This window comes from Babylonia areolata, chromosome 3 (genome assembly GCF_041734735.1).
Source record: "Babylonia areolata isolate BAREFJ2019XMU chromosome 3, ASM4173473v1, whole genome shotgun sequence".
Taxonomy (NCBI): Eukaryota; Metazoa; Mollusca; class Gastropoda; order Neogastropoda; family Buccinidae; genus Babylonia; species Babylonia areolata.
Window position 1 is genome coordinate 45,817,340 of NC_134878.1, and position 12,912 is coordinate 45,830,251.

Below are 12,912 nucleotides of genomic sequence, written 5' to 3' on the forward strand. Positions count from 1 at the left end.
ACAGCTTCAGAGTTTAGTGTCAAGGTGGTGAGGACTGATTATACTATAGACGCTACATGGCATCTGCTTACTAAAAAATAAAAAAAAATAAAAAAATAAAAACGAAAAAAGGGCAGATGCCTGACTTTCGTACGTGCAAAATCAACTCGCAAGTCAGGGTCTTGGAGCAATGAGGGGAAAAAATGGGCAAGAGAGAGAAGAGACTAGTACGCTACGGTGGGTCCGTACACTGTGTACAGCGTCTGCTCCGCGCGCGCGCGCGTGTGTGTGCATGTGCGCGCGCGTGTGTGTTTGTATGTAATTTTTTTTTTATTGGGTAATGGGTGTGGGTGAGGGGCTGGAGTAGTGGGGGATAGAGGAGGCGGAGGAGGAGGAGGGCTGAAGAGGGGTCCCTCCCTCCCTCCCTCCCAGTTCTGGAGCTGGACACGTCAGAAAACGGCAGACAGGCAGGCAAGGCAGGTCAGCCTGGAGGAATGGTAGAGAACAGGCTGTCCTCCGCAGACCCCACTGCCCGACGGCCAGTGACGGCACCGCACCGCACTGCACTACACGTTGAAGATCTTCTTGACGGTGTAGCCGGGCATGGCGTAGAAGAAGAGGACGATGAGGGCGGTCAGGAGGGCGACCAGCAGCAGCTTGAGGATCATCCACTTGTAGTTGTGCCACAGGATGTAGCGCAGTGACTTCAGCGGGTTCATGAACCACATGAACGACGAGTCTGGGCGACTGGAAAAAAGCAAACACACCAAACACACAGGCGATGAGACAAAACCTATTTAGCATTTCTTTCCTTGGTAAAGTCTCTCTGACTCTCAATACTATACAGTCTGGACGACTGAAAAACAAACCAACCAACACACACACACACACACACACAAAATATCTATCATTTCTTTCCTTGGCGAAGAATCTCTTACCCTGAACACTATATAGTCAAGGCGACAGAAAAAAAACCCTCCGAACAAAACAAACAAAGCAAAAAAAACAAACAAAAAACGCGTGAAAATATTGAATTGTATCATTTCTTCGTTGGTAAAGATTTCATGACTCTGGATACAGTTTAGTTACTATCAATATATATATATATATATATATATATATAAGAGAGAGAGAGAGAGAGAGAGAGAGAGAGAGAGAGAGAGAGAGAGAGAGAGAGGGTTAATACAAGCACAGGTGTCTTCGTTTTCCGTTATGAAGTGGAAGAAACGCCAAAGACAGCCTTGGTTTACCTTTTAACCTTTAAAACTGATTTGCACTTAGGGTGGGGAGGTAATTAAAAAAAATCCTTCATGCTTTGCTTGTACACAGACACACACACGCGCGCGCGCACACACACACACACACGCACACAGACACACGCACACACACACACAACAGGATGTGGTGCAACCACGTGAACGAGGAGTCTGGTCGACTGAAATAAAAACACCACCAAACGAATAAACAAAAAAAGTGGAGTGATGGCCTAAAGGCAACGCGTCCGCATAGGAAACGAGAGAATCTGAGCGCTCTGGTTCGAATCACGGCTCAGTCGCCGATATTTTCTCCCCCTCCACTAGACCTTGAGTGGTGGTCTGGACGCTAGTCATTCGGATGAGACGATAAACCGAGGTCCCAAGTGCAGCATTTAGCGTACGTAAAAGAACCCACGGCAACAAAAAGGGGTTGTTCCTGGCAAAATTCTACTTCGATAGTTAAAACAAATAAAACTGCACGCAGGAAAAAATACAGAAAAATGGGTGGTGCTGTAGTGTGGCGACGCGCTCTCCCTGGGGTGAGCAGCCCGAATTTCACACAGAGAAATCTGTTGTGACAAAAATAGAAATGCAAATACAAATATTCATCATTTCCTCCTAGGTGAAGAACCTCTGACTCTGGATAATAAACAGTAGAAGGTTTCCAAAACCCAGAATCGGAAGTTTGAACACACTGATGTCTTTTCGACTACATAGACACAGCCGGTATTTGGAGAATCGGGTTTTCAGTTTAGTGATAGGCAAATCACGAAATAGACGAATCTGCAATAGTCGATTCGGGATGACACCAAAAATTCAGCATCAGGATCGTCCTCCTTAAAACATCAATGTCCAGGAGATGATCATGATACTATACAACAGTCATCAACGAATTTAAAAGAAAAGGAAAAAGATTGAGAAGGAAAAAAAGAAAAGAAAAATAATACTGTGCTATAAAAACTATTGTACAAAAGCCAAACACAAAAAGGCAGCCACAAAAACAACACCAAAAGTAAGACTTTCTTCCTCGGAATGATACAAACCCAATACAATACTGTACAGTACGATACAGTAGTGTGTATCAAAGGTAGAAACAACAACAACAACAACAAAAAAACAACAAACCCAAACTCTCTTTCCGGATTTGATACACATCCAATACAATGCAGTACAATGAAATACATCACAATACAGTTGAGAAGCGTACATTACAATACCACTTACAAATACAAGCAGTACTGAATAAACGTGTTCACTTTTTCAGTCAAAGAATGTAAAAAACAACAACAACAAACAAACAAAAACTGTTAAAAATACACACTATTGAACTGGAGGACAGAAAGAGCAACATCGAGGAAAACAAAGCAACATCATAGAAAAATGTGGGACTGTATGACTGAGCACGGGAAAGCGTTACTGTGTGTGAATGTGAGTGGTGTGAACGCGCGCGCGCGCGCTCGTGTGTGTGTGCCCTTCATACTCATATATACGATTTATTTGTTGGATGATTTTATTCGTATATATTGTCGTGTAATACCGTCTTACCGATATCGGTTGCACAAGCAGCACTGACGAAAAGTTGTGTCCCTTGTAAACGGAGAGAGTCATCTCTCTTTACTGAGGAAGATAGAAAGGGAGACACAAACAGAGAGACAGAGACCAGAGAGAGGGGGACACACACACACACACACACACACACACACACACAGAGATAGAGATAGAGAGAGACAGAGAGAGAGAAAGAGAGAGAGAGAGGAAGAGACAGAGAGACAAAGAGAGAGACAGAGAGAGAGAGACAGGGGGAGAGACAGGCAGAGATAGAGGGAGAGAGAGAGAGGGAGAGGGGGAAGAGAGAGAGAGAGGGAGAGAGGGGAGGAAGAGAGAGACAGAGACACAGAGAGGGAGAGAGAGAGGAAGATAGAGATAGAAACACACACACAGAGACAGAGAGAGGGGGAGAGAGAGAGACACACACACACACAGATAGAGATAGAGAGAGAGAGATAGAGAGAGGAGATAGAGACAGGGAGAGGGACAGGCAGAGATAGAGGGAGGGAGAGAGAGAGAGAGGGGGAGAGGGGGAAGAGAGAGAGAGAGGGAGAAAGAGAGAGGAAGACAGAGAGAGACACGCACACACAGACAGAGACACAGAGAGGGAGAGGGAGAGAGAGAGAGAGAGAGAGAGAGAGAGAGAGGAGAGAAGGAGACACAGAGACAGAGAGAGGCAGGGAGAGAGAGGCAGAGAGAGAGAGAGAGAGAGGGATAACGATAACGATCTTTTAACGTTATTGTGTGTGTGTGTGTGTGTGTGTGTGTGTGTGTGTGTGAGAGAGAGAGAGAGAGAGAGAGAGAGAGAGAGAATTCTGGTGGCCCGGTGGCAATGCGCCCGACAAGGAAGCTGATGTCACCAGGTTCGGATCCCACATTCTCGGACCGCGATTTTTTTTTTTAACTCCCCCCCTCCCCTGGACCTCGAGTAGTGGCCTGGGCTCTTGGCATTCAGGTGAGAGACGATCAACCGAGGTTTTGCGTGCAGCATGCACTTAGCGCACGTAAAAGAACCCTTGGCAAGAAAAGGCTTATCCTTGGCAAAATTGTGAAGAAAAAAAATCCATTTTGATAGTAAAACCACTACATTTGCAGACAGAAAAAAATATATTGGCGCTGAACTGTGGCGACGCGCATTTTGTGGAGAGTGCAGCCCCAGTTTCACACAGAGAAATGTGTTTTATAACAACATAAGCCAAGACAAAAAAACAAAACAAAAACGTAACATATACATCACTAACGTTTCAGAAAAAAAACAACCCCCCCAAACAGGGAATTAATCCACCTTTGCTTATAGTTGAACAACCCGTCTTGTTACGAAGAATCAGGTCGGGAAACACACACACACACACACACACACCACCTTGGAAGGTTTTCGGTGTCGGTTGCAAGTCATGATAACTCTCCCCCCCCCCCCGCCCCAATTCCCTACCCACCCAGCACCCTTCCCCTCCACGGTCTCCCACTCCCATTGGATAACGGGACAGATCGTTGAAAACTGGTCACCTTTTATAACATGTAATATCGAATGCCACCCGGTTTGAAAATGGCTTTTATGCTCGCACATTTTTCAAATGAACGAGCATGTGATGGCTCGTGTTCAGAATGAATCAAAGGAATGAAGCGAGGGAAAGAAAGTGAGAGCGCACGAAGGAAAGAATGACTGAAAGAAAGAAAGAAAGAAAGGGTGAAGGAAAGAAAATGGCACAGCACGAAGGCAGTCATGAAAGAGCAGTGATGGACAAAAGTGCAATTAATCCAACACGTGGTGACAAGATGAATGAGGAGAAGAAAGAGGGAGGGAGAGAGAGAGAGAGAGAGAGAGAGAGAGAGAGAGAGGTGGGGAGGGGGATGAAGAAGAGAGAGAGAGAGAAAGGGGGGGAGAGAGAGAGAGAGAGGTGGGGAGGGGGATGAAGAAGAGAGAGGGAGAGGGAGAAGGAGGGAGAGAGAGAGAGACAGAGGTGGGGACGGGGATGAAGAAGAGAGAGAGAGAGAGGGAGACAGAGGGGGAGGGGGAGGAGAGAGAGAGGAGAGGGGGGAGGAGAGAGAGAGAGAGAGAGAGAGAGAGAGAGAGAGAGAACAAAAAACAACTAGACATACAGACACACACAGACAGACTCAGAGACGCAATATGCGATATGAAGCATACATCACAAAATCTCCGAGAGACGCGGCCCAGTGTCCAATTTATTGTGATGGTCTGTAAAGATAATGTATTTTTATGGGAAGCAATGAGACGGACCTTGCAGTCCACGAGTCAATTACAGTGCACCTGCATCGTGATCACAGGAAGATGAACGGATGGAGAGGGAGGGGCAGACGAGAGAGGAGCGTAGAATGCACATTAAAGACGACAGAAAACGTTTGTTTGTTTAACAAATAGTAAAGAGTGGTACATTCCACTTCCAGTGGTAACTCTCTCCATACACAACGTACACAACTTCAATGTACCTTTTATTTACCTGTGTGCTAGCTGAATCGGTAGCGTGAGCAGCACTGACTTGAAGTTGTGTACCATGTGTATGGAGAGAGTTACCACTCTTTACTATTTATTAAACAAACAAACGTTTTCTTTCGTCTTCTTTAACACAGACACTTCCTCAAAAAAGGAAGCGCCGGGCCTGTCCTTATACCGATCATTTTGACCTGTGCACACAACAGCAAAGACAGAAGAAATGTGCAAACACAAATTAGCGTTTATTCGAGACTGGCATAGCCTCTTTAATCCTGAACAAGCCACACAGAACACATTGACGATACAGAACAAACATGAAAGTGTAAGAGAAAGGAAAGAGAGAGAAAAGTACAGAGAGGAGATACAGAGAGAAAGAGACAGACAGGGTGATAGAGAAAGACAGAGAGAAAGAATATGAAAAAAAAAGGAGGGGAAATCACCATTAGGACGCAAATTAAATAACCCCCCTCACCCCCCCCTTCCCCAAAGAAAAAACAACAACAACAAAAAAACAAACAAACAAAAAAAACAAACCCAGCACAAACACAAACATCAACCCAACCACAACATTTCAGATACGAAAGATGATAATTTACACCTCCGAGCGGAGTTTGCGCTTAGCTATGATGGGATGTGGCGGTGTGCTCTCCTCTGGTGAGCTGTTCAGTGATGGGGTTTACGGGCAGGGAGGGGGGAATGGCTGGATGGCTGGATAGAGGCGCTTCTGATATGACGGGGCAGCCACGCACAGTGGCAGGACAAAGAGCTTGAGCGCGGTGCACGTGCGAGCTGATCGCGTGAGCCAGGTGGGTGTGGTAGTGTCGGTGTGCGATGTATGAACACGTTGTTCTTTGGAACGTACATACATACATGCGTGCGTGCGTGCGTGTGTGTGCGTGTGTGTGTGCGTGTGTGTGCGTGTGTGTGTGTGTGTGTGTGTGTGTGTGTGTGTGTGTGTGTGACCAGTGTGCCCGTAAATACCTGCACCGCACTCTGGACAAGTCAGTTATTTATGTGTGTGTGTGTGTGTGTGTGTGTGTGACCAGCGCACCAGTAAATACCTGCACCTGTGGACAAGTCAGCTATTTTCTCTGTGTGTGTGTGTGTGTGTGTGTGTGTGTGTTGCTTCAAATGCGTTCGTACAATAGACGTCCTCTGACTATGTCCGTCGACATGGGTACTAGATGGCACATGAAGGCATTTTTAAAAGACGAAAAACGGCAGAATGATGTTTTCCCGTGTGTGTATGTGTGTGTGTGTGTGTGTGTGTGTGTGTGTGTGTGTGTGTGTGTGTGTGTGAGTGTGTGTGTGTGTGTGTGTGTGTGTGTGTGTGTGTGTGTGTGTACGTGCGTGTGTGTGCGTGCGTGCGTGTGTGTGTGTGTGTGTGTGAGTGCGCGCGTGTGTGCGTGTGTGTGTGCGTGTGTGTGCGTACGTGCGTGCGTGTGCGCGCGCGCGCGTGTGTGTGTTTCTTCTTCTACCGCGTTTCATTATTTCATTTGTATATCGAAGTGAAAACAATTAATGAACGAAAATAAGTTTTTAAAACAGAGACAAGATATTTAGAAATAAAAAGCTGGAATGATAAAGAACTGATGCCACAGTGCTGGAACAAAACGAAGCATACACACTTGGTAGGGAAACCATTCGAGTAGGTCACGATACTGTATATGACAACACCAACAAAATCAGCGTGACAGTCCAACAGAAATTGTAGGTCCATGGATTTAAAACATAACTCTGGTCAGTAAAAGAAGAAGAAGAAGAAGAAGAAGAAGAAGAAGAAGAAGATAGGGAAAAAAGTTAGTATAACTTTGGTATGAGACAGATAGATTTCTACTGTCTTGTTTGATTGAAAATGAAGGGAAGGTGTGGCATTTAAAACAGCACTTACTTGGTATTCTTTTCACGAAACAGAGGGTATTCTTCTTTCAATGCACATGACACATAGGCTGACACACACGCATGGACAGATGTGTCATGGTATAATTATAAAGAGGGAGAGGGAGAGGGAGAGAGGGAGAGAGAGAGGGGGGGTAGGTGGACAAAGGGAGGGAGGGAGAGAGGGGAGAGAGTGTGAGAAAAGAAGGGGGGGAAGGAGAGAGAGGAAGAGGAAGGGATAGAGAGAGGGAGGGAGAGAGAGAGGGAGTGAGAGGGAGGGTGAGAAGAAGGGAGAGGGAGAGAGAGAGAGAGAGAGAGAGAAGGGGCAGAGGGAGGGAGGGGGAAAGAAGGTGGGAGGGAAGGAGAGAGAGGGGAAGGCAGGGAGAGAGGAAGATAGAGGGAGGGACAGAGAGAGAGGGAGGGAGGGAGGAGAGAGAGGGAGGGAGGACGGGGGAGACGGATACGGAGTCGAGAGAGAAATAGGGAGATGGCGAGCCTCTCTTCCTACCCACTTCTCTCTCTCTCTCTCTCTCTCTCTCTCTCTCTCTGTGTGTGTGTGTGTGTGTGTGTGTGTGTGTGTGTGTGTACACGTACCTGTATTCGTGTTTTTTTGTTGTTGTTTTTGAAGGCTCGTGCGCCCAAGAATACGATCTTACTTTAAAAAGGATGAAAAAAGTTTATAATGGGAATACAGGGCCCGTGATACGCACGTGCATAGATAAGCACGCAGATAAGCATGATACGTTGTTCCTGATTCAGGTTCTGTTTCAAAATAAAGACTAGAGAGGGGGGGAGGACGGTGGGGACATGAAGGTCAGGACTCCCAGCGATCTACAGGAGCAGGCGAAGGGGGAGGGGAGAGAGAGAGAGGGGGGGGGGAGAGAGAGAGGGGGGGAGAGAGAGGGGGGGGAGAGAGGGGGGAGAGAAAGAGACAGACAGACATACGTGGATAGTGGGAGAGAGAAAGAGCTACAGATGTGAGAGAAGGGGACTGGAGAGAGAGTACAAAGGGCACAGAGAAAGCAATGGCATACACAGAGACAGACAGACAATGAGGAGAAAGAGATAGAGAGGATGAGAGAGGGGGGGAGTTAGAGGGAGAGAGAGAAAGAGAGAGGGAGACAATGGGAGAGGAAAGGGTACAAGAAAGCAAACGAACTCACGGTTGAACATAACGAAAGAACAACCACCACCACCACAAACGTACACATACACCATGCGTCCAGTGCACAGGAACGCGCACCTACACTACAGCTTCTGAGACAGCAGCAGCAGCAGCAACAGCAACAACAGAAATAACGACATTAACAGCAGCTGCAACAATGACAACAGTAATAATAACATGAACAGCAACTGCAACAACTACTAGGACAACAATAACGCCACCAATAACAACTAGGACAACAGTAATAACGACATTAACACAGCAGCTGCAACAACAACTAAGGACAGCAATAACACCACCACCACCACCAACAACCACCACAACAACGCAGCCAAGACTTACTTGGGTTTCTCCAGAGGGTCGGGTTCGGATCTGCCCAGCCCTGCCGGGTGTTTCTCCGCTTCTTCCTGCGTGAACAGGTGCAGTTCCGCCTCCACCTTGCCCTGCGCGATACAGAGAAAAGAGTCCTCCATGATTAATTAACCAATCCAAGATGGCGCCGACCAATGGCGACACGGGGATAGCTGTCCTGTTTATTTTGTGCTTAATTCTGTTTATATTGATATTGCACTTGTATGTATCCTAATTTCTACTGTATCTGTGTTCGTGTATGATTTTCGATTCATGTTCGTATCTTGTTATGTACTATCCCCCCCCAACCCCCCCCCCCCCCCCCAATATTCCTTGTGACCCAGGTACACTTGATAATAAAGACATATTCTATTCTATTAAGTTCATCAATTGGACTGTGGGCTGGTTGGTTGGTTGGTTGGTTGGTTATCTGTTTATCGTGTTAATAGTCCGAGTTCCCCAGCCCCCTCCCCTAACCCTAACCTCCCCCGTCGTGCAAGAACAACACGTCAATTCTGACTGTTCTCATAATTGTTCCCACGCTGCTATTTTTGGGTTTCAATTTTATTCGATGAGGGAAGTGGAATGAGCAAGGACACGACTTTTTTTTCATTCCGGACCAAAGAGCAAAGAAAACAAGCAAGAACAGAGAGAGAGAGAGAGAGAGAGAGAGAGAGAGAGAGAGAGAGAGAGAGAGAGAGAGAGAGAGAGAGAGAGAGAGAGAGAGAGAGAACAAAATAATAACATACCAACGAAAGACGAATAGAAATACTAAAACGGACAGTTCACGCAGACACAAACAAATACACTTGCATTCGCATACATGACCATCAGTAATAACAAGTTTTAGTTCATACGATTTCATTTTAATATCTCCTGTTTAGGAAGAATGCTATTGCCATTAGGGCGGATTTACATTTCCATTCTAGGAAGAGTCACTGCAAGTTTATGAAAGTGTCCATTTGCTGTTCACTTGAAAAGCTGTCTACAATACCAGGAGGAGCTGCTCCAGTAACTACTTTGTGCACCAACAGAGCCTTGTATTCTAGTATTAGATACAGTGGAAGAATGTTCCATGATTTATAATCCTCAGTGGTTAATGAACTTGATTAAAAAAAAAAACTAGTTTAAGAGCACTTTTTTCGTTACAATATGCTTAAAGGTTTTACAGGGAGCGAGAGAGAAAGTATGTGTGCATTTGTGTTTACGTGCACAGGAGCAAATGAGCATGCACACTCGAAAGTGTGCAGCAGCAGCAGCAGTAACAGCACCACCACCAACAACAACAACACACACCACGCACACACACACACACACTACAGACAGACAGACAGACACACACACACACACACACACACACACACACTGACTGACTGACTGAAACCATTTATTATCAGATTAACTGTTTGTTGTACTGACATTTTCGCAACCATTTGAATAAAATATTAACTGAGCAACACAAGGAAATTCTGATTTGAGGAAAGTATGATTTAAAAAACAAAAAAAAACAAAACAAAAAAAAAACCAAAAAAAAACACACACATACATACAACGTGTCGTCTCCATCAAGGTCATCATCATAAACCCAACACCTGTCCGTTCACACATCAGGCTCTGCTGTTTCATGCATGAGGGGACCTTCACTGATCCGTGATAATGGATCTGGGCTAACACCCTCCCTGCCTCCCCTCCCCTCCCACATACACCACTCAACTGTCGTGTCGTGTCGTGTGTGCGTGCGCGCGTGTGTGTGTGTGTATGTATGTATGTATGTATGTATGCATGTGTGTGTGTATGTATATGTGTGTGTGTGTGTGTGTGTGTGTGTGTGTGTGTGTGTGTGTGTGTGTGTGTGTGTGTGTGTGTGTGTGTGCGCGCGCGCGTGCCTGTATGCGTGCGTGTGTGTGTTGTGTGTGTGTGCATGCGTGTCAACCAGAAAAACCTCCAAACAAAACAAAAAAAAAACAGCCATGCAAATGTAAGCCTATTAGATATGATGATGGAGCGTGATAGTTGCCGCCCACGGATGCAGAAGTAGTTCATCTTTTATCGACACCCTCCATTCCCCCCCCACCCCCATCACCCCTACCACATCCTCTTCCCTCTGTGATACGAGGGTGGATGGATTAAATGTTTGCCCCCCCAAAAAAAACAACAACAACAAACAAACAAAACAAAAAAAAAAAACTGCAACAAAAAACAAAAACAAACCCACCACCAACAACAAAACAACAACAACGAACACACACAGAACACACACACCACCTCTTCAGTAACACCACATGATGTGCAGCCGACACTTTGATGATAGCGTAATGGGATTCTGATCCACTGGATCATCCCAGATCGCTTTGTGTTCAGCTGCCATTATATCATAAAAGACGCACGCACAAGCTTAACACTACTGTCTGTGTGTGTGTTCGCTTGAACAAAAAACAAAAAAAACACGCGCCATCTTCGCGAGAGTTATCCGAGCACTGTTCGGTGTGTTATGAACGCAAGCAAAGCTCTTGTCAGTCTCACTCCATCGGCAGATTACCTCCTGGGCTGACTGACTTCGCCGTCATCACTATCCATCCATCACCATCACCATCACCACCCGCTCCCTTCCCCCACATTCCTTCAGCCTCCCTCGGTGACAACTCCGCTGTTTTCTTTGGCTCCTCGCGTGACATCAAAATCGATTTCAGACTTTACGTAAGAAAAAAAACAAAAAAACAACAAAAAACATCCCCTCCTCCTTCTCTCCCGCTTATCTCCGCTGTGCCTTCCTAAAGAAGGCTGGGGGTTTGGGGGTTTGGGGGTTGGGGTGGGGGTGGGGGGTTTGGAGTCGGTCGCCCTCCATCTCCATCACACCCACCCTCCCTTCCCAGCCCCACCCCCAAAACCCTTACTCGCTCCGAAGCTCACCCCGTGGTGTGGAGCGAAAACAAAGTGTGGAAAAAGCAACAGCGGCACAGCGTCTCCAGGCCGCGGGAGCCAGACCAGCTGGCTACTTGTTGCCCCGGCCTCCCAAAACTCGGCCCTGTCTCCGCTATTTATTTTCCCTGCAAAATGGAGGAATAGGCGGTTTGTTTGGCAACGGCTTTGTTGTCGGTTCCCGCGGCCCGGGCCGTGCCAGAGTCGGCCGCGGCTTGTGTTTTGCTTGTCAGAGTGCAGTCCCTTGATTGCCTATCGCGCATGCGCGGCACGCCAGGGGATATTTTTGTGGGTGCGGGTCTGGAAAATTCCTCTGCAAGTCTTTTGGCGGCGATAAACGATTGGTGTCCTCTGGAGTACAGACAGGGGTGCAAACACGGAGGGTGGGTGGGTTGGGGGGGTTGGGGATGGAGTGATGGAGTGGGAGGCGGGGATCTGGATCTGGAGAGGGGGGTAGAGCGTGAGTGTGGGGCCGGGATGGAGCTGAGCAGTCAGAGGGCATGAAATGAGGCAGGTGTGTGGAGGTAAATATACAACACGTTTTCCTGTGTCAGCGTCGGCAATGAATTCCGAGTGGTGTGCTGCTGCTACGACTGTTATCATTCACTGTATTGGGGCAATGCCTCAAGCGTGTGTTTGCCGCGAAACACAAGGGCTTCAAAATAAAAGCATACAACGCCGACTACTTGTTAAGTTCACACAGACACACACATCATTCAACGTTCGTATAGATTGCAAGTTCCAAGTTCGTGTAGAATTCTACGTGTAGGATCACTTTGCCATTTAAACAACTGACCAATTCCATTTGTTTCCAAGGGATGTCCATAAACGGTATGTTCGTAATGATTAAAGGCTATAACATACAAGACTGATACAAACTGCCAACATTTCAAACAATAGATTCGTCTTGAAACAATGTGGTCAGTGGAAAACGAATGATCGTACCTTCAAAACTCACCCCTCACTCATTCACACGGGATCAGGAGATCTTCACCCTCAAAACCATAATGTTGGCCAATGAGGTGGGGAAAGACATTATCCTCCCTTCGTATTCCACTGGGTCATGGCGGGACTCGAATCTAACTTCGGAGGGGTCGGGGGGTGGGGGGTGGGGTGGGGGGGGGGGGGGGGGGGGGGGCGGGTATCATTGGGGTTGGAAGTCATGCGCCATTTGCCCCGAACTTCTAGACCGTTTTTCTCTTTAAGATACAGGTATGCGTCGTTCATGCACATCGTCAGGGGTTACGTTCTCTCTTGGTACCTGATCCCAACCCGTACAGGTAACCCGGCCCATCCCCACCCCCTTAGCTTAACTCCCCACCCAACACACACATTCTCTCTCTCTCTCTCTCTCTCTCTCT

General features: G+C 46.8%; 1 protein-coding gene across 1 annotated transcript in view; it reads right to left on the reverse strand.

Annotated features, from left to right (window-relative positions):
* Positions 1 to 503: 503 nt before the first annotated feature.
* LOC143280337 (otoferlin-like) overlaps positions 504 to 12,912 on the reverse strand; it is a 105,616-nt gene continuing 93,207 nt past the window's right edge. The window contains exons 8-9 of the mRNA XM_076584971.1: positions 8,624 to 8,724; positions 504 to 726 (exon numbers count right to left, since the gene is read on the reverse strand). Of these exons, the coding sequence (XP_076441086.1) occupies positions 546 to 726; positions 8,624 to 8,724 (282 nt within the window). The 3' untranslated portion in view covers positions 504 to 545. The remainder of the gene's footprint in view (positions 727 to 8,623; positions 8,725 to 12,912) is intronic.